This window comes from Ambystoma mexicanum, chromosome 13 (assembly GCF_040938575.1).
Source record: "Ambystoma mexicanum isolate Mex_15411 chromosome 13, UKY_AmexF1_1, whole genome shotgun sequence".
Lineage (NCBI taxonomy): Eukaryota > Metazoa > Chordata > Amphibia > Caudata > Ambystomatidae > Ambystoma > Ambystoma mexicanum.
The window spans coordinates 375,202,615-375,223,990 of NC_090938.1; the positions used below are offsets into that span (position 1 = coordinate 375,202,615).

Consider the following 21,376-nt stretch of genomic DNA (forward strand, 5'->3'; position numbering starts at 1 on the left):
CTGGCCTGCACATCTGGTGCAAACCCCGACTTCCTCAACCACACAAATCTGCGTAGCACAGTGCTTGCAGCCATGGATCTGCTGATACTATCAGCAGTATCCAATCCAGACTGGAGACATTCCCCCATTGCCTTTCAGTCTTTGACAATATTCAGGAAGCCTTGCTTTTCCTCGCCTTCTGGAATATGATCAGCCGCTGCCGAAATGCAGTCCCACAGGGTATGGGTGAATCTGATAGGGTAGAGGTGACATTGGTTGACTTAAGAGCCATACTAGCCGAAGTAAAAACTTTACGGGCCCAAGCATCCACCTTTTTATCCTCTCTATCCAGAGGGATAGTAGGATATGCAGTCTGTCTTGAGGTAGTTGCAGCTTGAATAACCAGACTTGCTGGAGTGGAATGTCCGTTTAAATATTCAGGATCAGAACTAGATGGTCTATATTTTTTAGGAAAATTACTGTTTACAGCAGCAAAATTATCAGGAACTTTCCAGTTCTTTTCCACTGTTCTCCAAGGTGCCGTATGGAAGGGGAGAACTGGATCCCTCTGGGGGCCCCGAACAATTATGTCCGTCATATCGTCCTGTTCAAAAGTGGGTGAGGCTCTGCCCCAACCGATGTATTCCATCACTCTTTTCTTAAACTCCTGTACCCTGAATCTGCATGTTCTGCAAGGTCAGGTTTTGCAAACTCTAGCTCAGGTGACGTATCAATGCCACTAGCAGAGTGAAGGGTGTCACACGGGTCTCCTTTTCGATTCGGGATCGATAAGTTCTTCTGGGACCTCTTTAGTACCATATTGTACTCCAAAAGGAGAAACATCCTCTCCTTCAGAGCCACTTTCTTCAAAAGTTGAAAACCAACTTTAAAAAGTCGGATTTTGGTAAAGGAGTAAATCTCCTGTCTTGTTCACGAGGTTTCGGCGAAGGAATCGACATAACCTTCAATGTTATCGAAGGAATCTTCGAGGACACTGATGAAGTCTTCAGCACAGGCGTCGTAGACGCTTTTGGCTTCGATGTCTAAGCTGCCGGCGCCGATGGCGTTGACCAAGTCGTGGATGTTTGACGACTTCTGTCTTTTATGTGGTGTCGGAGAAATACTCTACTCTTGATGGGTCTTCGACGACTTGGCGTCGACTCGAGTTTTTTGAGTTTTGTCCATACTATCGGGTTTTACCCCAGTAGTGCCTGACTTCCCTATGTTGTCCGATGGAGCGACAGGGGTCTGGCTCTTCTGAGGTTTCTTTGAGGGGGTCGAGGCTGCATTCTCAAAGACCTCCATCATCCTTCGAAATTCTTCCCATTTTCTAGGGGAATCCGACTTAGTCGGGCATCGTACCAATTTGGTCGATGAATCGGAAGATGACGGAGATCGAGGTCTCCTTTTCACTCTCTTCAAACAGGAAGATGAAGAGCGCCTCGATCTACTACGAGATGTAGATCTCTTAGAGTGTCTATGACGATCAAATTCTTTCAAATCGCTCGATTTTTTATATGTCTTTTAGAACAAGCCTTCGCTTTAGAAGCTTCACGCGCCACCGCCAGTTTACCTTTCCTCTCACGAAGGGCCTTCTCCGTCATTGACTGACAGGAGCCAGTCGCCGGCTCAATGGCTTGAACCGAGGCACCAGAGACAAACGCAGTGAAGACCTGTGATCGACATCTTCGATTCGCAGTAGATACACTTTTTAAACCCCGTCTTGGGAGTTGAAGACATTTTCAGAAGAAAATTTCGAAGAGCGCTGTTCGAGAGCGAAGCAATCGGAAAAACGGAACTGAAGCCAACGGGCGCGGCACAAGCTATTTATACTGATGGTGACGTCAACGCTGTACGGAGCCCGCCGGGACATCAATGCCACGACCTCGTGCACAGCACCCTCCACCGAAAAAAAAATTATGAAGCAGCGAAGCTGGCAGGATAACGATTTATCTTAAGATGAGGAATACGTGGGAGGACGCAATCCATTCGAAATACAGTTTGTAAATGAAAGCAAAACTGTTTGTTCTTTTACAGAGGATTCCCAGCCTGACGGGGAATATTCATGAGCATGTGAATCCATGTCAGACCCCATGCTTGAAAACTGACCTATTTTCTGAAAAACTGTTGCAGAACATTAATTAAATAGTTTGAAACTAATATGAACCACAAATTCGTCACATCCCGCAGGAGAACACCGCCCTGTGAGGAGCCTTGTGTTGGAACCTGCGACTTTTGGGCACTAGACACCATACATCATGAGGTTGGACTTCTAAAGTATAAGAAATTGTACTTGTAACCGATTCACATTTTAACTACAGTTGCAATACTTAGCCGTTTCACATGGTTATTGACATAGTGCAAGTTAACCTACTGGTGAATGGTTCTAAAGACAAAACTTTTTAAAACGGACTATGCTGAATTACTGTGTATTATTCTTAACACCTGTATTACTTTCTTCTTCACACAATGTTTTCTCATCGTTCAGCTCCAAAAATGAACAGTCATTACAAAATTGTAACATTGGTCCTGTGTCCCCCCTTTAAGACTCCAAACTTAAGATGGGGCATTAAAGTTCAGTTTCGGTAAAGTACAACGGTGCACCGTTCATAGAGTTGAACTTGCTACTAAGTAACCCCTCGAGACACCCCCCAGCCCCACCACAACAACGAAGCCCCCCAGGGAGCCATGGGAAGGATAGATGCATGGTGTGCAGAATGTCAACTAAAAATGTACTGTAGAACACAATATCTCAAAAAGATCCCAGCAATACAGGAGACGAACTCTGAACCACTGCCCCCTGATAATGCCCCAGTAGAATCAGACCCGTAAACATGGCAATGAAACTATCAAGACAAAGATGAGAACTCAAAAAAGAGAAGAGTTACCAAAGGAGAGCACAGCGTGGAATCTACTCAATAGTACAAGACCAGTTGGCACTGAAAAGCATCAGGGCTTATCAAGTGCCCAATGGCAGCAAACAGCATGGCGCGGGGCAGGTGTATGACTCTGAGACAGGAGTACAGGCAGGCAACTAAGCTGTCTAAAAGACACCCTTAAATAGCCCACCACACAAGGTAAGGCACCAAAAGATCACAAACCAAATATTAACCATGGTTGCAACACCAATACAATGCTAAAGAAACAGGAGCTATACAACGGTTAGCAGTTATGGCGACTTGCACATTGTACCTGCTTGCAATTCACCCCCAGTATCCAATCAAGTGATCAATAAAGCAAATGTTATACCCGTTTCGTGTCAATATTGCTATTTTTGCCTATCATTTCACTTCTCTTACCTTTCATTACATATTTGTCTTTTAAAAACTATACTTCTGAATCTGTTGGATGCTCTGCCTTAAAATGGTTATGCTCAGCAACCCAATGCTTTGTTGTAAAATCGTAAATATTCAACAAGATTTATGGGATAATTTGTTTGGTGGGAGATTTTGCAGTCCTCCCTGCAAGTGCAGTCATACTACCCACTTTTCCAATACTCTGCCAGTTATGGTTGATGTAACTCCTACTTTTAGCTCCCTTATGTATAGGATGTATGTTTGATAAATCGAAAAGGCATTTCTTGTTTCAACATTCAAATGAAAATACAAACTAGTGGTGATCTTCAAATTCAGAGTTTGCCAAGTCTCTGGACTCACTAATGGGCGCAGTTTGATCTCCTGCAGTCAAGGGTGGTCTCTGGCCACTTAACACTTCACAAGTCCACTGTGAGATTTCAGTCCTTCCCGAACCGTGGTCTATTTTGGTCATCAGAGGTCTATCATCGAGCCAAATATGGCAGTGGTGAACATGGTATGCCCGGTGCTGAAATCCTCACCTGCTCAGGCGTAAGTGGTAGCCAGTAGATACAAGGGGCAGCTTTTGTCTTACGGAATAAGTCATCCAAAAGTTTTGCAGGAGGTTCTTCCTGGGCTTTCTCTGCAGCTGAGGAAAGGAAACAAAATGCCATTTATTACCAAGGAGCAAACACCCAAACTCCAGAACAATCACTTAAACCAGTTTTCCTTGCAAATCCTTAAAAGGAATACTGGCAGCTGTCAGAAACAATTATGTCAGCCTGGCTCATGGCTGCTACTAATAATGCAACACTATTCCACAGTAATTGTCAAAATATAGTAATGAGCCAAGGGAGTTGGGTTGTACGAGATCTGCTGGTAAACCAAATCCCTACCGAAGATTTCTTTTTCTCCAGAACTGTATTTCTCTGGCATGGAATCACATGCTCATGAATATTCCCCGTCGTCGGGCTGGGAAGCCTCGGTAAAAGGAACCAGTTTCACTTTACTTTATTAACTGTCTTTCTCCTATAAAACAATTAGAGCTCTGGGTCATACTGCCCCGCCAGCCAATGACTACCCTCTCCCTAAGCCCCTCTGGTAGCCATCTTCAGATGTGGTAGCACGTAAAGTGGCAGTATGACCAAGAAGAGGGGCAGGAGAGAGGGTTTGAATGTGAATCCATGCCAGACCCATGCTGGAGAACAACAGAGGTAAGTAACTTGTTCCTTCTCCAGCATGGGTTCACATGCTCATGAATAAAGAATACATAGCAGTACATACATATACTACCACGGGAGGTGGCAAGGCTCAACAGAAGCAATTACTCTTACCTCCTCACCAGGCTCCCCCTTCAAGCGAACAGATTGCATAGCATTGCTTGGCCAACTCTGGACTCGTCTCTGGAATGCCTGTCAACACAGAACTTCGTGAAGGTGTGCATAGACCTCCATGTAGCAGCCCTGCAGATGTCCAGCAGGGGCACACCAGACAAAGACGCTGTTTTTGCAGCGATCGCTGTGGTAGAATGGGCTCTCGGACGGCCAGGCAGCAGCCGGTTTGCCAACCGGTCACAATGAGCGATGCAGCTGGAGAGCCACCTGGAGATGGAAGCCTTGGTCAAGGCCTTCCCATGGTAAACAGGACCAAAGTTAACAAAAAGCTGAGAAGTCTTCCGGAAACTCTTTGTGCAGGCCACCTAAAACTTAAGCGCTCGAGCCACATCCAGCGAGTGCAAAGTCCTTTCAGCCAGCGACGAAGGCTTTGGAAAAAACACAGGCAACACCAAGGGGGTTCGTTGAGATGAAATTCCGATGGAACCTTGGGCATGAAGGAGGGGTACGTCCGCAGAAACACCCTTGTCTCGTGAAAAGTCAAATAGAGCCACTTGCAGGACACGGCATGGATCTCACCCACTCTCCTGGCAGAGGTGATGGCCACGAGAAAAGCTCCCTTCCAAGAAAGGAACGAGAGGAGCTTTATGCATAGGCTCGAAACCCTCCCCACTCCCCCCCCCTCATAAGCCTAGTCAGCACCAGGTTGAGTTCCCACGCTGGGTGTTGGGGAGAATTCTCAAAAATGTGCAAATTCCCTCTACCCTAGAGACCAGCAACTTTGCTAGATTTTGAGGGCTTGATTTTTTTTACCTAGACAGAGAGAGACCCTCCCCCCCCCCCCACTCCCCCACTCTCGTATTTTATGTGATGTTATACACTGTTTCTTTTTGGTTATGGAGTCTAACCAACTCCATAGGCATCATCTTTTACAATTGTGTCACAAAGCACCTTCAGTGCAGTGCCACAGGAAGTCTTTCAGATTTCCCAAGGTTTAAATACCTTCTCTGGGATCAACTACTGTTTCCCAGAACAGTGGAGTGAAATTGACTTCACTCATTCCTGTAAATTTCTAGACCCAGCACACCCCATCTTACAATAGAGTGCTGGAGGGGTTACTTAGTATCCCCTATGTCTAGTTACTCATGCCACAGTCAAATGTTACCCTTTCCCCTCAGAATGGCTGGTAGCAGTGGTTTTATAATGAACTACCATGCTTTCCCCGACTGCAAACTGCTCGCAGCTCTGGTAATGTTAAATTGCGGGAGCCATGTTTTTGAAGATGGCGTCCGAGCCTCATTTGTTAAAACGGGTCCCGGTCTTTTTTCGCCATTTCTTTGTAGGAAGGTCCCTAGAGTTTTTCTCTGCACGCCAAACCAGGTTTGGTCTCTTAGTTCATTCGCCTTTGGCAGGCTTCAGGAGTGAAGCCCCGCCACTGGCTCCAGAGTATCTGGGATAGGCAGGAAGAAAGGGAGGTGCCCGAAAATCCCTGTGCTTAGTCTCCTAGGAGACCCAAATGCACTCTGGCATGATTGGCTGTGTGACTGTCCGGCAAGGACAGCCACCCTGCTGGGTGAGTGGCAGCTAGGCTGGAATGAATGGGTGAGACTTGAATAAAAGGTGAATCTCTTGGCTTGGAAGGAAGAGTCGACCACTGGACGAAGGAACCAAACAAGAGCTTGAAGAGGACGGCTGATGCAACTCCTGGACTGTTTGTTTGCCCCGTGAAGCCCTGCTGCAGGTCCAAATCACCAAGTTTGCATCGACAGACAAGCCCTGCAAAGGACGACTTCTCCCTTTGAGTTGGTAGGACCAATCAACTCCCAAGTAAGCCACCTGAACACCCATCTCGGAGCTGGTTGCATTTCTTCAGAGTGCTGCAGGAATCCGTAGAGACAGGGACACCAGATTGTGTGCGTTGCTTGTAAGCTGGGCTAAGGCTTTTGGAAGATCCTCCGGACTCCAACGAAGCAGGACTGACCAAGCCTGACCCCACTCAGTTGAGTGGGGGACCTCAGATGTGAGGAAAGTCCACTTGACAGCCAGGAACCGCGCTTGTTGCTGTTTGCTGAACCGTAAGGAGCTGAAACGCGAAACAGCCACAGAAAGTAAAGTTTAACCAGGTTACTCACTGTAGTGACCACCTTACTCCTAGTCCATAGTCCCCTTTCCTCCATACTTACAGGCCATGACCGGGACACTTTGTAAAAGCATCAAAATTTTGCAAAAATTATAGTCCTTCCTCTCATTTACGCGGGGTACTGCACGCGGCCGTAACCCCGCCCATCGCCCATCAGTCCTATTCTATTGCCAGGTCAGAGACCTTTAAGCAATAAGAGGAACCTTATTAGAGGGGACGGCGGATGGGCGTATGGAGGAAAGGGGACTATGGACTAGGAGTAAGGTGGTCACTACGGTGAGTAACCTGGTTATACTCCTACGTCCCGTCCCCTTTCCTCCATACTTATGGGAGCTTCTCAAGCACTCCTCACATGAACTATGGGTGGATGGAAAAAAAACCCTTAATGAAAAAGGTTCTTCAGCACAGCCTGGCCAAACTGAGCATCAGAATTGGAGCTCAGGTCTAGACAATGCTGCTTACAAAAAGCAGATGGGGAGGCCCATGTAGCCGCCTTTGCGATGGTCTCCCAGGGGACACATTTCTGAAAGGCAACCGCAGCTGCCTTGCCCCGCACCAGGTGCGCATGAATACCCTTAGGAGGTTGCAGACCCTGAACAGTGTAAGCCTCCGTAATAGAGGCCGCGATCCATCTGGAGATAGTCGCCTTAGAGGCCTGCCTACCTTGTGGGTTACCAAAGGTCACGAAAAGTTGAGAAGCGCTCCTACATTCAGATGTTCTGTCTAGATAGAACTTAAGAGCCCTTCTAACATCCAAGCAATGTAGAACTCTTTCCGCTTCTGAAACAGGGTTTGGAAAGAAGATCGGTAGGGAGATTGACTGATTTAGATGGAAATCAGAGACCACCTTTGGCAGGAAAGAGGGATTCGTCCGTAGGACCACCTTATCCTTGTGGAAAACTAAGAAGGGATGCTCCACCGACAGAGCCTGGAGCTCACTCACACGCCTTGCTGAGGTAACAGCAACCAAAAAAAAGACACCTTCCACAAAGGTACTTAAGGTCCACCGTAGCCATAGGTTCGAACGGTTTATGGCACAACGCGGTAAGGACCACATTCAGATCCCACATCGGATGCGGTTTGCGAACCGGGGGATAAAGACGCCTCAAGCCTGCGAAGTGCCGCCTAATCACCGGATTTGACAGAAAATAGGAGCACTGATCTGTAAACCGGTAGGCGCCTACCGCCGAAAGATAAGTTCTGCATGACAGAACATTAATGCCCGATTCTGCTAGGTGAGACACGAAGGACAGCACTGTGTCAATCGTAGCCACCCTGGGGTCCAGCTGTGAGGCTAAGCACCAGTGACAGAACCAAAGCCACTTGCTCTTATACTGAGACCTTCCTGGCTGCCTGAATTATTCGCATGTTATCAGGCGACAGGTTGAGATGCTCTAAAGACCTGAACTCAGGCCCCATGCTGTCAAGCTGAATGATTGTGGGGAGGGGTGCCACAGCCGACGATCGTTCTGGTGAAGCAGATCGGGACTCACCGGTAGCCTGATCGGTGGACACGACAGATGCTGAAGTTCCGAGAACCAGAACCTGGCCGGCCAACACAGGGCTATGAGCAGGAGAGGGTTCACTGTGTTCCTCAGCTTGCAAATTGTCTGATGAATCAGAGGCAGAGACGGGAAAGCATAGGCCCTCGTGTTGTGCCAAGGAATCTCAAGAGCATCCCCCAGACCATTTCTGGAGGCATACAGAAGAAGTTTGTTTGCCGATGTTGCGAAGAGGTCCACTTCCGGAGTGCCCCAACACTGGAATATCCGTGACAGGATCTCCGCTTTCTATTCCCACTCGTAGCTGACCACTGTCCACCAACTGAGGGCATCCACCGTGACGTTCAGCTGGCCCGGGATGTGTACTGCCACCAGCCAGACACCATGCTGAACCACCCACTCCCAATTCTGGATGGTCAGATCCACAAGAGGAGACTTGGTGCCCCTCTGCTTGTTGATGTAATACATTGACACGACATTGTCCGTGCGGATAGGGACCACCTTGTTGGCAATGACCGGCCTGAACGCCTTCGGCACTAGGAAAATCGCCAGAAGCTCCAGATTTATGTGAAGGAGCTTGTCCTGGGGCGACCAAAGGTCCAAGACCTGAACATCCAATGTCGAAGCCAACCCTAGGAGGGAGGAGTCCGTCGTGACCGTCACCATCGGGGCAGGGTCTTCAAACCCTGCACCTACTGACAGGTTGCTGAGAGACGACCCAAAAGCAAAAACAAAGAGGTGATGGCTGGAAGGTTTAGACTGAATCTTAACCACTGGCATTGCTCGGGGCAACCCTCCAGACCATCGTTCTTCACCTGCCAAGCCATTACAGAAGGGGAAAGACCATATGCAAATCAGGCTTGGCCCCACCCCTAAAGGGGAAGTCCAGCCCGAACTGCTAGGTCACATCCCTTCTGCACGAGACCACAAGCATCCCCAAACATGTTTCACCCTTGTTGGGGCTCATCAGTGAGGAGTAGCTTGGGTCTCTAGGCCCAGCAGGCACGGGACCCACGTCTGGGCATACCCGTCCCACTCGGGGTGACAAAGCAAAAACAAAGAGGTGATGGCTGGAAGGTTTAGACTGAATCTTAACCACTGGCATTGCTCGGGGCAACCCTCCAGACCATCGTTCTTCACCTGCCAAGCCATTACAGAAGGGGAAAGACCATATGCAAATCAGATTTGGCCCCACCCCAAAAGGGGAAGTCCAGCCCGAACTGCTAGGTCACATCCCTTCTGCACGAGACCACCAGCATCCCCAAACATGTTTCACCCTTGTTGGGGCTCATCAGTGAGGAGTAGCTTGGGTCTCTAGGCCCAGCAGGCACGGGACCCACGTCTGGGCATACCCGTCCCACTCGGGGTGACAAAGCAAAAACAAAGAGGTGATGGCTGGAAGGTTTAGACTGAATCTTAACCACTGGCCGGAACCTGGCCGGCCAACATAGGGCTATGAGCAGGAGAGGGTTCACTGTGTTCCTCAGCTTGCAAATTGTCTGATGAATCAGAGGCAGAGACGGGAAAGCATAGGCCCTCGTGTTGTGCCAAGGAATCTCAAGAGCATCCCCCAGACCATTTCTGGAGGCATACAGAAGAAGTTTGTTTGCCGATGTTGCGAAGAGGTCCACTTCCGGAGTGCCCCAACACTGGAATATCCGTGACAGGATCTCCGCTTTCTATTCCCACTCGTAGCTGACCACTGTCCACCAACTGAGGGCATCCACCGTGACGTTCAGCTGGCCCGGGATGTGTACTGCCACCAGCCAGACACCATGCTGAACCACCCACTCCCAATTCTGGATGGTCAGATCCACAAGAGGAGACTTGGTGCCCCTCTGCTTGTTGATGTAATACATTGACACGACATTGTCCGTGCGGATAGGGACCACCTTGTTGGCAATGACCGGCCTGAACGCCTTCGGCACTAGGAAAATCGCCAGAAGCTCCAGATTTATGTGAAGGAGCTTGTCCTGGGGCGACCAAAGGTCCAAGACCTGAACATCCAATGTCGAACCCAACCCTAGGAGGGAGGAGTCCGTCGTGACCGTCACCATCGGGGCAGGGTCTTCAAACCCTGCACCTACTGACAGGTTGCTGAGAGACGACCACCACACCAGGTCCGTTCTCATGGAAGCCGGAATCAAAACCATCTTGGAGTCCGGATCCATCGCCTGACGCCAAGAGCTCCGAAGAACCATTTGAGTCCGCCTCATCTTGAGTCGAGCAAGAGGAAGAGCCAGTACGCACAAGGCCATGAGGCCCAGAAGCCTCTGAAACCACCAGGCCGACATGCTCTCCGACTGCGCAAATATCTGACACGTGGCCTACAGATCTGCCATTCTGTCCCCAGACAGGTAAACTCTGCAGTCGAACGTGTTCCAGCAAAAACCCAGGAAGATCAAGTCCTGAGAGACCGTCATGGAAGATTTCCGCCAGTTCACCGACAGCCCAAGATGGAAAAGGAGCTGGAGGAGAGACTGAAGATTGACCTGGCTTTCAGCGGGCAAGGGCTGCTCAACAGCCAATCGTCCAAACAGCGATACACATGGATACCCTGCAGGCGAAGTAAAGCTGCAATCACCGACATCTTCGTAAAGACACGCAGAGCCGAGCTAAGGCCAAAAGGAAGCACACGGAACTGAAAATGCCCCTCTCCCACAGAGAAACACAGGTATCTCAGGTGTGGATTCCAGATCAGAATATGCATGTATACATCCTGAAGGTCCACCACGCTGAGCCAATCACCCATCTGTAAAGAGGACCTTATCTGACCAGGCGTGCTCATCTTGAATTTCTCTTTGGGTAGGAAAAGATTTAACTGGGAAAGGTCTAGAATGGTGCGCAGGCCAGCCTGGTTGGGTTTGGGCACTGTTAACAGTCGGGAGTAGAAGCCCTCCCCTCGCTCCCATAGGGGAACGGGTGCCACCGCTCTGAGTTCCAGCAACTTCTGGATCTCAGCCTTGAGGGAGGGCGACGCCGACTGCTGGAGAGGAGGATTGATGGGTGAGGTAGGGGGAAGCGGAAGCCCACCTGAGCGACTGAGCAGACCCACCGATCTTCGGTAATGGTCTTCCACGCCTCCCAATGAGACGCAATGCGTCCTCCAACCGGGGTATCGTGCGAGCACAGAGAACCCTAATTTTGCTGGTTTTTCGGTGGCGGCATCACCTGAACCTGAGGAGGAGGCTGATGAGCGGGAGAAATATCGACTGTTGCTGCCTCCAGCGGGAATTCCCCAAAGGGGTATCGACTCTGCAGGTTTTTTGGTCCAGAAACCCCCTAAAACCAGAAGAGGGCCGGGACTGCAACAACGGTCTCCGTGTCCTAAAAGGTGGTTTGACCAGGACAGACAAGGACTTGGCAGTCTGGGTGCCATCCTTTGTTTTGGTCAGCTCCACATCCGTTGTACAATGAAAAAGCTCCTTGCCGTCAAACGGCAGATCCAAAACCTTATCCTGCTCCTCAGAGAACTTGGTGGCGTGCAGCCAAGCCTGACGAGAAGTATCCACAGCAAGCATAAGGCCTCGGGCCGAAGTGTCGACGTGATGAGCTGCCGTTTCCAGCAGATCCCGAGCCAGGACCCTGGCATCCGACAAGCCCGCCTTAAAGTCCTCAAGCTTTTCAGCGGGGATAAATTCCTCAAACTCCGACAGACCTTTCCACATTTTCATATTCGCCCCCGCTAACACCAGTTCTGCATTGGCCTGCCGCAATTGCAGGGCTGAGTTAGCAAAAATCTTCCTCCCAAGGGAGTCAAGAAGTTTATCCTTTTTGCCCAGGACCTGTGTAGCCGTCGAAGTGGAGGATGCCGCAGTTCTGGACTGCAAAGTGGCCGCGGCCATGAGCGGGGAGGAGGGGCGTGGACACGACGCTAAAGCCACCTCTTCTGAAGAATGAAGCCTATAGCGCACGTCAATTTTCTTATTGACAAACAGTCCAGAGTGTGGTTTCTCCCATACTCTACGGACCTCGGCCAAAATGTCCTTCTGCAAGAACAAGCTGGTACGCTCCGAAGGAGACAAGGTGAATGCCCCCGAAAGCACACCCTCCTGCGGAGCGGGTGCCTCGGGTACTGGAACATCCAACAGACATGTCCAGCACCCGGTCGTGAAAAACTCTGATAGAGGGGGGCTGGTCTTCGCTGTCCTGATCGCCCTGTACATCATCCGATAAGTCCAGATCAGGCTCAGTCACATCCGGCACCACAATCACCTTATCCACTGGGGACAATGGAGGCGGGGGTGGAAGAGTAGGGGGAGGCCCAGCCGGTAAAGGCGGCGCCGGCGGAGGCACAGGCAGCATAGCCGGGAGGGTTGGCGCAAGCGGGCAGATCTCCCTAAAAAGGCCCTTATAGTACTCCTTCATGGGGTCGGAACGCATACGTTTTTGAAACTTGACGAAAAAAGCATCCTCCACCAATTTCTTAGGCATGACAGGAGGAGGCCTCTCATGAGGAGGGTAATTCCAAGGGCGCAGGGGAGAGGGTTGCCAAGAGGCCCCTTCCCCGCTGTTCACATAAATCAAGGGCGCTGATGCCAGCGGCAGAGATGCATTGTGCGGTAGAAGCATCCGAGCGTTCCAGTCAAACTGGACGAAACGGATGTGCACAAGGAAACCAATCACCTGAAAGAGCACCCCCTACACCTAAAGCCAATGGCATAGTTGTAAGGGTTGTATCCAAAATGGCCGCCATAGTCTTGGAAGGAACTGCCGCCATTTTGTCGGCACCTGAGGAGAACTGCGACACGTGTGAAAGTGATGCAGGGGTCCCCACAAGTGGGTCAGGGGTCTTCATTTTAGCCTTAACACAAGGAACCTCGGCCGAGCCGGTACTGTGTGGATGTTTTTGTGACATGCTAATAGCCAAACTAGCCTTCGCATGAAGGACCTCAGGGCTGCCGGTAAAGAAGGAATTACGGTTCAAAACCTCACACCTTGCCCCCTCAACAGCTCTGGGGTCACCGCAATAGCGGGAACGATGAGGAACACCTTTCAACGACAAGGCCTTAACAGGCCTCTCAGAACTGTTGGTCACCCCTAAGCCTCTAAGCGAGAGACCTCGGACCCGCGTCCGGTAGAAGCCTCTTCACGCCGGGCCTAGAACTTCTGTTCGGTACCGACCAGCCCAGCCGAGGACACGGGCGCACCCAGGTACCCCACGACTCAGTAGAGCTGGGTCTACCAACAGCCCCCACAGAAGGGGCCTCGGATTGTGATCCGGTGTCAACAGGCCCTTTACGGAGACCCTCGGAGAAAACTCTGGTACACTTTTTAGGCCTAGACGGCACGCCCCGGTAACAGCCTTTGATAATCCTCCCAGACCGGGAAGACCCCGGAAAGGAGTCCCCCGGCCGGGGTGCCCTAAAAAGCAAAGAACTTACCAGGCGTTTCTTCTTGTGGATGAAGTATTGGAAATGCGTAGGAGGGGTGCGCTGAAACACCTCCTCCGACCGCTGTAACCGACGGAGCTCCCAGACCGAAAGGGAATCGCAATAAAAACACGAGTCCCACCGGTGGTCAGGACCCAAACACTCTAAACAAAGAGGATGGGTATCCGCCCTAGCGAAGCGTCGCTGTCAGGAAGAACAATTCGGAAAGTCTAGCTGAAAAGGCATAGACCGACTATCACGTGATCGCAAGCGAGAGCTACAGGGGAGGAAGCTGGAAGAAAAAACCTTCCGCAGATGCTAAGTGCGTCCAGTGTCGAACAAGCAGAGAAAAGGACTAATGGGCGATGCGCGGGGCGAAGCTGAGATGGGCGGGGTTACAGCCGCGTACAGTACCCCACGTAAAAGAGAGGAAGGACTAACATTTTTGCAAAATTTTGATGCTTTTACAAAGTGCTCCGGTCCCGTCCCACAGGACGGAGGAATGTCCCATAAGTATGGAGGAAAGGGGATGGGACGTAGGAGTATGCCGGTTGCCAGATTTGACGGTGCCAATACAGCACAGGAGTCCCCGACATCCTCCCTCTTGTCCCCACGACTGAGGCCCAGGAACAGTGAGATCTGCAAAGCTGTACAGGAACAGAAGTCTTCAGCTGCATCTTTTTCTTCTTTACTAAGTTGTTAAGGGAAATTAGCAATAGAATGAGAATTCTCCCTACCTATAGTCCCCCAGCAGCTTTGCTGCATTTGAAGGGTTCGTTTCTTTTTACCTGCTAAGAGTGAGACTCGCTTTCTCACTCTTAGGCGTTTTTGCTATGTGTGTTCTAGGCTATTTTGTTTAATGCCTATAGGATCTTTCTCAACTCCATAGGAACCATCTTTATTCACATGTGTTACACAGCACCCTCAGTGCACTGACACAGGGGTGTCATAGCGACCCTCAGACTCCATACCCTGGGACTGACTACGGTCTCCCAGGGCATGTAAAGTCCCCATTGACTTTACAAGTCAAATCCTATGAACTAAACCAGTACAACCCATCTTACTATGGAAGTACTGGAAGGGGTTAATAGTTGTTCCCCTATGTTAATTTTCGAGAGGGTACCGTACAGTCCCTCTCTCAAAAGTTTCTGGCTGGTGGTAGTGTTTACTACCGTAAATATTCGACCGCAAATGTTTCCCCATGGGATTTTCCCATTGTTCGAGGCTACCACTTTTTGCGACAGCCTCTAACATACCGCTGGTGCATTTTAATATTAACTTTACTCCGGTAGGTTTTTATTGCCAGAACTTTAATATAACTTCTTTCTCGGGTCTTCCACTAAACTCCTAACCCAGGTCGGGGATCCTTTGTTCGTCCTTTTGGCGGGCTTCTGCCGAGAAGCCCTCCTTTCGGTGCCACTGAGTCTGGGGTGGGTCTATTGTGTGGGAGGGGGAGTAGGACCCCTGAACAGGGTTGCCTCAGCAACCCATGTCGCACTCTATCCTGATAGGCTGGAGGATCTCCCGCCAAGATGACCACTCCACTGTGTGAGTGACAGCTAGGCTGTACAAATGGGGATCTTTTTGCATAAAAGCAGGGTCCTGAGGACTGGAAGAGCAAGACTATGACACTGGAACTAAGAAGCCGAATAGGAACAAAGCCAAAGACATCTGCAACATCTGAACCACCGGTGAAGCCCTGCTGCAGCGTCTCACCACTTTTCTCCACACGACGAGAGAAGATCTTCATCTGCAAGAGCCTTCTTCACTTGAGCTGGTGGGGCCAACCAGTTTTCCAATCGCCTTCCCGGACTTGCCTTGGTCGAATCTCCCGTACCCTGTACAGGGAGGCCCGATAGCCAGGCACCAGTCCACCCGGACCGCGATTTAAAGAAGCATACCTTTTATTCGTCTGGCAGCACTGCGGCTGGTTTCATCCTTGGGTAGTGCAGTAACTCGAACCTTCCTCCTTGACAAGAGCCTCTCTTCCTCTGCTGGATCACCCAAACTGCAGGAACTACCAGGAACAACCGCCACCGCAGAAGCCACTTCATTTAAAGGTACATTGTTCCGCCAGGCCGCCCTTTCTTCGTGGTATCACTAAAGGTGTTTTAAATCCTTTACCTACCTGTTGGGTTGGCCGCCCCTCTCTCTTAACATTGTCTTTTCAACGTCTGCATCCACCTTTTCCACTTCGTTAACCAAAGAATTGACTGCAGCTATGAGAACATTTTGCCCCTGGGCCCTTGCCGTGTACCAACTGACTTTGGCACAGGCCTACCGACTCTGGTCACATTTGTTAGATCTGCCTTCTTTAGATTGATTCTCAGCTAGAACTGTGTGGTGCACCTATTTCTTTTAACTACCCTTTCCTTCCCAATTTTAAACCTTGTGAAATGCCATTTTGCTCCATTTTCATTTAAGTATTGCCTATACTGATGCACCGTATTGCTTAAACTAGTCCACAAACTTATGGAAAGTGTTGCTAGGGTGTGCAAGAACCTCTCTATATAACTTGTGTTTTCCCCCCTCATGAGGAATTGTTAGAGGATCCCTTGTGGGTAGTTGTCACTGTGTCGTTTTGCTCAGTTTTCACTCTGGTTCACTGGGTCTACCATTTAACTTGAGAGTGTGTATATTTTCCTTTGACTCAATTTAACTTGCTTGATGACTGTGATACACGTGTTTTATTAGAAGTGTATAACAAATATATAACTACTTTTTAATATAAAGCTTTGGTCAGTGTTTCCTTGTGCCATAGTACTGTACGCCTATTGTGTAAACCCTGAATACTGCTCATCTCCCTCTTGAGATAAGTCTGACTGCTCAGCCACAGCTACCAACTAAATCTTTGTGGCACAGAATTATACCAAAGGGGATTTATTGCTCTCACCTGTAGTCACAATCTTGTGTAGTGCTCCCTAAGGGAACTGCACAGGATTCTGCCTAACACTAAGGTACTGTAAAACTAGCCAAAGAGAACGTACCTCTTACTGTGGAAGTGCTTGTAACTTCTGCAACTCACAAGTCTAATCAGCTTGTGGCCCTACATTTGATTCTTCTTTTTACCAAAGACTCTTAAGAACTTGTGCAAAGACTTCCATTTACTTAACTGAAGTGCTGCATCCTATACAAAGACTTTAACCAATTGACTTTGGCTTAGCCCATTGAATAGAATGACTTCTCAGAACTATCTGAAAGTATTTGCCCTGCTTATGACCATTTATATTTCTGTTGTTCTAATAACTTTTGCCTTTGACTTACTTTTTAAAGAGTATTCTGTATGCCAACAGTAAGGTATTAATGTCCCCAGCACCCTTGTTACTGGAGTCGCCTGTGGGTGTAGGTTGCGTTTGTGGGCCATCCCAAAAGGGCCTTGGCGGATCCAAAAACTCAGAGTGCACAGTATTGAAGTATATTTGTGTGTTACTATTCTATTGCTCCCTTCGGAAGAAGGCTTTATAACTGACTGATAAATTAATTGTTTATGCAAGAAACCAGGAGTGTAAGTTTATTTGAATACCTGTAACTGAGTCTTTGTGCAACTCCACTACAGCTCACATTTCCCCCCTTGATATAAGCCTGGCTGCTCAATACGCTACCAAAACTGTAGTACAAGCTTATACCAAAGGTTGGGTTGCCTCCACCTGTAGTCCTAGTTGTTTGTAGTATTCTCTGAGGGTACTGCATACAAACTTTGCCTAACACTGGGACAGGCGCCTTCATCAGTGGGAACGATCGGAACAGTCCTTTAATGAACTCCTTGACTAGACGTGGGACCAAAGAGAAGACCGTCCCGGAGATCTGGTGTAGCGGGAGATAGCCGCCATATGCACTTTGATGGAGGCGTGCACCACCCCCGACTTAACCAACGACAACAAGTGCAGAAGGACTTGGGGGTCCGTGATCCTCAGAGGGTTAATCTTCTGCGACCAGCACCAAGTCGCAAAACGCTTCCATTTGTGCCCATAGCATTTAAGAGTCAGCAACGTCCTTGCAAGGACCTCCCTGCAGTCCGCCGGCAGCTCGTAACCACCAAACTCTAATGCTGCAGGAGCTAGGCCTTCAGGTTCAGCAATCCTGGGTTGCAGTGCAAGATTGCACCTCTTTTCCTGGCGAGCAGATTTGCGACCACCGGTAGCTTGACTGGAGGGGACGCTGACATGCTGAAAAGGTCCGGGTACCATATCTGCCTCGGCCACGCCCGTGCGACGAGGATCATCCTGCACAGACACCGTCTGAGTGGACATATGACTCATAATAGTAGAGGCAACAGGCCCTCCTACGGGAAGGAGAACCTGTCCCCCCCCGGCTGGGTGTTTTTGCTTTACTGGAGGATTATTTTTTGTAATGCCTATGAGTGGAAACCTTTTTCCATACCCACAGAATCTTACTCTTTATGGGTGTCCGTTTTCAGACTCTCCATAGTGTCTTTTAGGATAGAGTTATCCTCTTTAACAACTATTTGGCAATAAATGCCTGTTGCTAGATTGCCATAGGGGCTCCCCTTTTAACTTTCTCTGCCTAACCTTGAGAGAACTACAGTTCCCAAGGTTAGAAAGCATCTTTGGATCCTTTTACATTTTGTTAGGTGAAACTAGCACACCCCACCTTATGTGGAGTGCTGGGGAGATACAATCTATCCCCTTTCACACTAAAACGAACCATTCTGTTACAGGGGCAAGCTTATCTTCAATGGCTGGTGGCAGTGATACCCTGTATTAATTTGGTGCAGCTTTACTGTGGGCTGTGTGCACAGCTGTAGTAAAGGCACCCAAGGTTGCTCATTTGACTAAAATGGCCCCCGTCATCTTCTTTCACCATTTTAGTGTTTGTCCTTTCTTGTTCCTTCCACCCCCCCCCCCACCCTCCCCGACATCCAGGGTGGGACATTCTTTGTGTGATTTTTATCTTAGGCGTGAGTCTGCAGGACTTCCTGCATAAGGTCCAGTCTGTCTGTGATGGCAGGAAGCAAGGGAGGAGTCCAACACTCTGCAACCCTTTGTCTTCCTCCTTGCCTGAATGGGGTCAAATCCCAGTGGGGGGCTGGCCGCCCTGATTGAAAAACCAGACCTTGTTGTAAAATGTAGGGTGAGAATGCAGAGTTGTGCTGTAGTTCCTGTTAAATACTGCGAACCTGGAAGCTGAAGACAAGTCAACCACTGGAACCCGAAACCAAAGAGGATGATGAAGGTAAAGAGGATGGTGAAGGAAAAGTGGCTGAAAGGATTTCCGGAGAGACAGCTGTGTAACTGGAACCTGCTGTAGCCCTTCCTTCCAATCGATATGGGGACTACAAAAACTACGACCCTGCCCCAAAGACTGGCGAGACCCACTAGACTCAAGAGGACCTGCATTTTGAGCCATCCCACACGTTGCTGTGACCTTGCAGGGCTGCAATACCCTGGGATCTCGTGCCATTGTGAGGTTCACGGTCTTCCAAATTCTGAATCTCGCAGAAACTTTGTGGGCACCATGGTGCATCTCCAGGGACACAAATCGATTCCAACAAGTCCCATCAATAGAGGGCCAGACCTTTGTAACAACGAGAATTCAACCACAATTTTCTGTCTTCTTCTTTGCTCCTTGAAAAGGCCCAATCCACAGAACCGCATTCATCCGCGAGGAAAACCTTGCCTAGAGCCTTCTCCATTGATCCCTGCTTCAAAGTTCCTTCTGAGGTCTTGTTTTCAGTCACCACGACAAGGAATCCACTGTCCAGGTTTTAGGCTGCAGATCCTGAAGTTCGCCTGCTGCGAAAATCTTCAATGCTGAGGTACTGTGTTGGCTTGGATATGTACTTACCTTAAGTCTCTTAGGATTTCTGTGTAACTAGGGTGTTTTCTGAGATGGGGAGGTCTCCTATCCAGTGCCCCAGTCCCACTGCTAGAATCCTACCAGGGTGTCTTCTGAGTTAAAAGAGGATCCACGGGCTTCACAGAAGTAAAGTACTCACCTGTTTGCCCAGTCTTCCCAAGGAACTCTGACTTTTGCTACTTAAGAACCTATCCTGACTCTGCCTCTTGGTCACTAGATCCTAGTGACCCCCTTCTGCCGTGGAGAACAATCATGCTCCAAGAATAAGGGAAAGCCTTAAAGGATTGGGCATTTTGCCAAGAAAATAAGTTTTAAAAGTTACTTGAAAAAGAGTTGGTTGGTAACGAACTCTAAGAGTGAACAGTTACAAAAGTTCTCACTTACCTTGGATGTGTGATGCACGATTCTCAAAAGTATGGTTAATGTCTTTCTTTCCTTAGAAACCGGTTTGCCATTCTAATAGAAAGTAGATGTGAAGGTATATTACTCACCTGTGATTAGGTTGTGCTCCATCCCAAGAGTAATGTGTTGCCATCACCAGATTATTCCTGTTAAAGAGTCCCCCCAACTGGGTCTTTCTTCCCCCGACTTGCTGCTAGGCTGTCCAGAATAAGCCTGTATTAGGTTGTTGGCTACCTAGAATACCCGAGTCATTCAGTAAAGTGTAACATTAGGGTTTGCTTTCTCTGTGCTGTTGTAGACAGACACAAAATGAGTCTTTGGGTTCCAACTGTCCCTTAAAAGCTATACACAAGTTACTTGTATAGCTGGGAAAGATCTAAACTGGACATCATTGTGATCTTAAAAACGTATATGGGTTTGACTTGCCTTGAGTTAGCTGTGTGACATCCTAAAATAAGTTACAGGAGTTACTGCTCATCTCAATCTGTGTTTCACGGATCTCAAAAGCACCGGTAATTGAATATTACATCCTTAGGTTTTACTCACCTAGTATAACTGATCACAAAACTAGTTAAAGGTTTTTACTGTACCTGGAATAAGTGTTCCACTATTCACAAAAAGTAGATTGTCCAGTGGACCGATTATGTCATTTGTACTGAGAGTCACTGTACAACTGTTAGGGTCTACTGCTCTTGCATTACTGAATGTAATTATGAAAGTAACCACTCCCAAGAAATTATAAGTTACTCACTGTAGTGACTAATGTACTCTTAGTCCATAGTCCCCTTTCCTCCATACTGTATGGGCGTCCCTTCCAAGGGACGGGAGACAGAACCTTTTTCACCAGAAAAAACCTTCCCTTTAAATTTAGAGGCGCGTGGGGGTGCGCTGACTCCACCCTCCGGCACCACACCTCAGTCCCCATTGATGTGTCGAAAATAGATTTAACATTGCCAAATGACACCAGTATTATTGGGGGGGGGCAGGTTGGTGGGACATATGGAGGAAAGGGGACTATGGACTAAGAGTACGTTAGTCACTACAGTGAGTAACTTATAATTACTCATGTCCCGTCCCCTTTCCTCTATACTGTATGGGGGTAATTACAACTGAGTGTATACCCAGGGTGGAGAGGAGACCCTCCTTAAAAAAACAGGTTCCTGAGAACCGCCTGTCCGTTGGCCGCATCGGTTCTAGAGCCGGCATCCAAACAGTAATGCTTGCAGAAAGCAGAGGGGACATGGCGCTGGAATTGGGTGGCCGCTGCCTTGGTCCTGACTGCGTGGGAATGCATGTTGTCCGGAAGTGGCTTGTGCTGACCCTTGTACGCCTTCTTGATGGCAGAGACCATCCAGTGGGATATGGAAGCCTTAGAGGCCTGGTAGTCTGGCCTCTTGCCTCCGAAAGTGACAAACAGGGTGTCCGACTTGCAGAAGCCCTTGGTCCTGTCCAAGTAGAATTTTAAGGCACGCCTGACATCCAGGTAGTGCAGCACTCTCTGTGCTTAGTCCTTGGGAATCGAGAAAGAACATAGGGA

The 21,376-nt window shown here is 49.0% G+C and overlaps 1 protein-coding gene across 3 annotated transcripts in view; it reads right to left on the reverse strand.

The window, feature by feature from the left end:
- The window catches only part of ACIN1 (apoptotic chromatin condensation inducer 1), a 422,281-nt gene that overhangs the window by 106,288 nt on the left and 294,617 nt on the right, over positions 1-21,376 (reverse strand). For all 3 annotated transcript variants that reach the window (XR_011282974.1, XM_069633916.1, XM_069633915.1), the window contains exon 11: positions 3,815-3,921. Coding sequence is in view for 2 of the 3 variants with exons in the window: in XM_069633916.1 (XP_069490017.1) it covers positions 3,815-3,921 (107 nt within the window). In the remaining variant the exon portion in view is untranslated. The remainder of the gene's footprint in view (positions 1-3,814; positions 3,922-21,376) is intronic.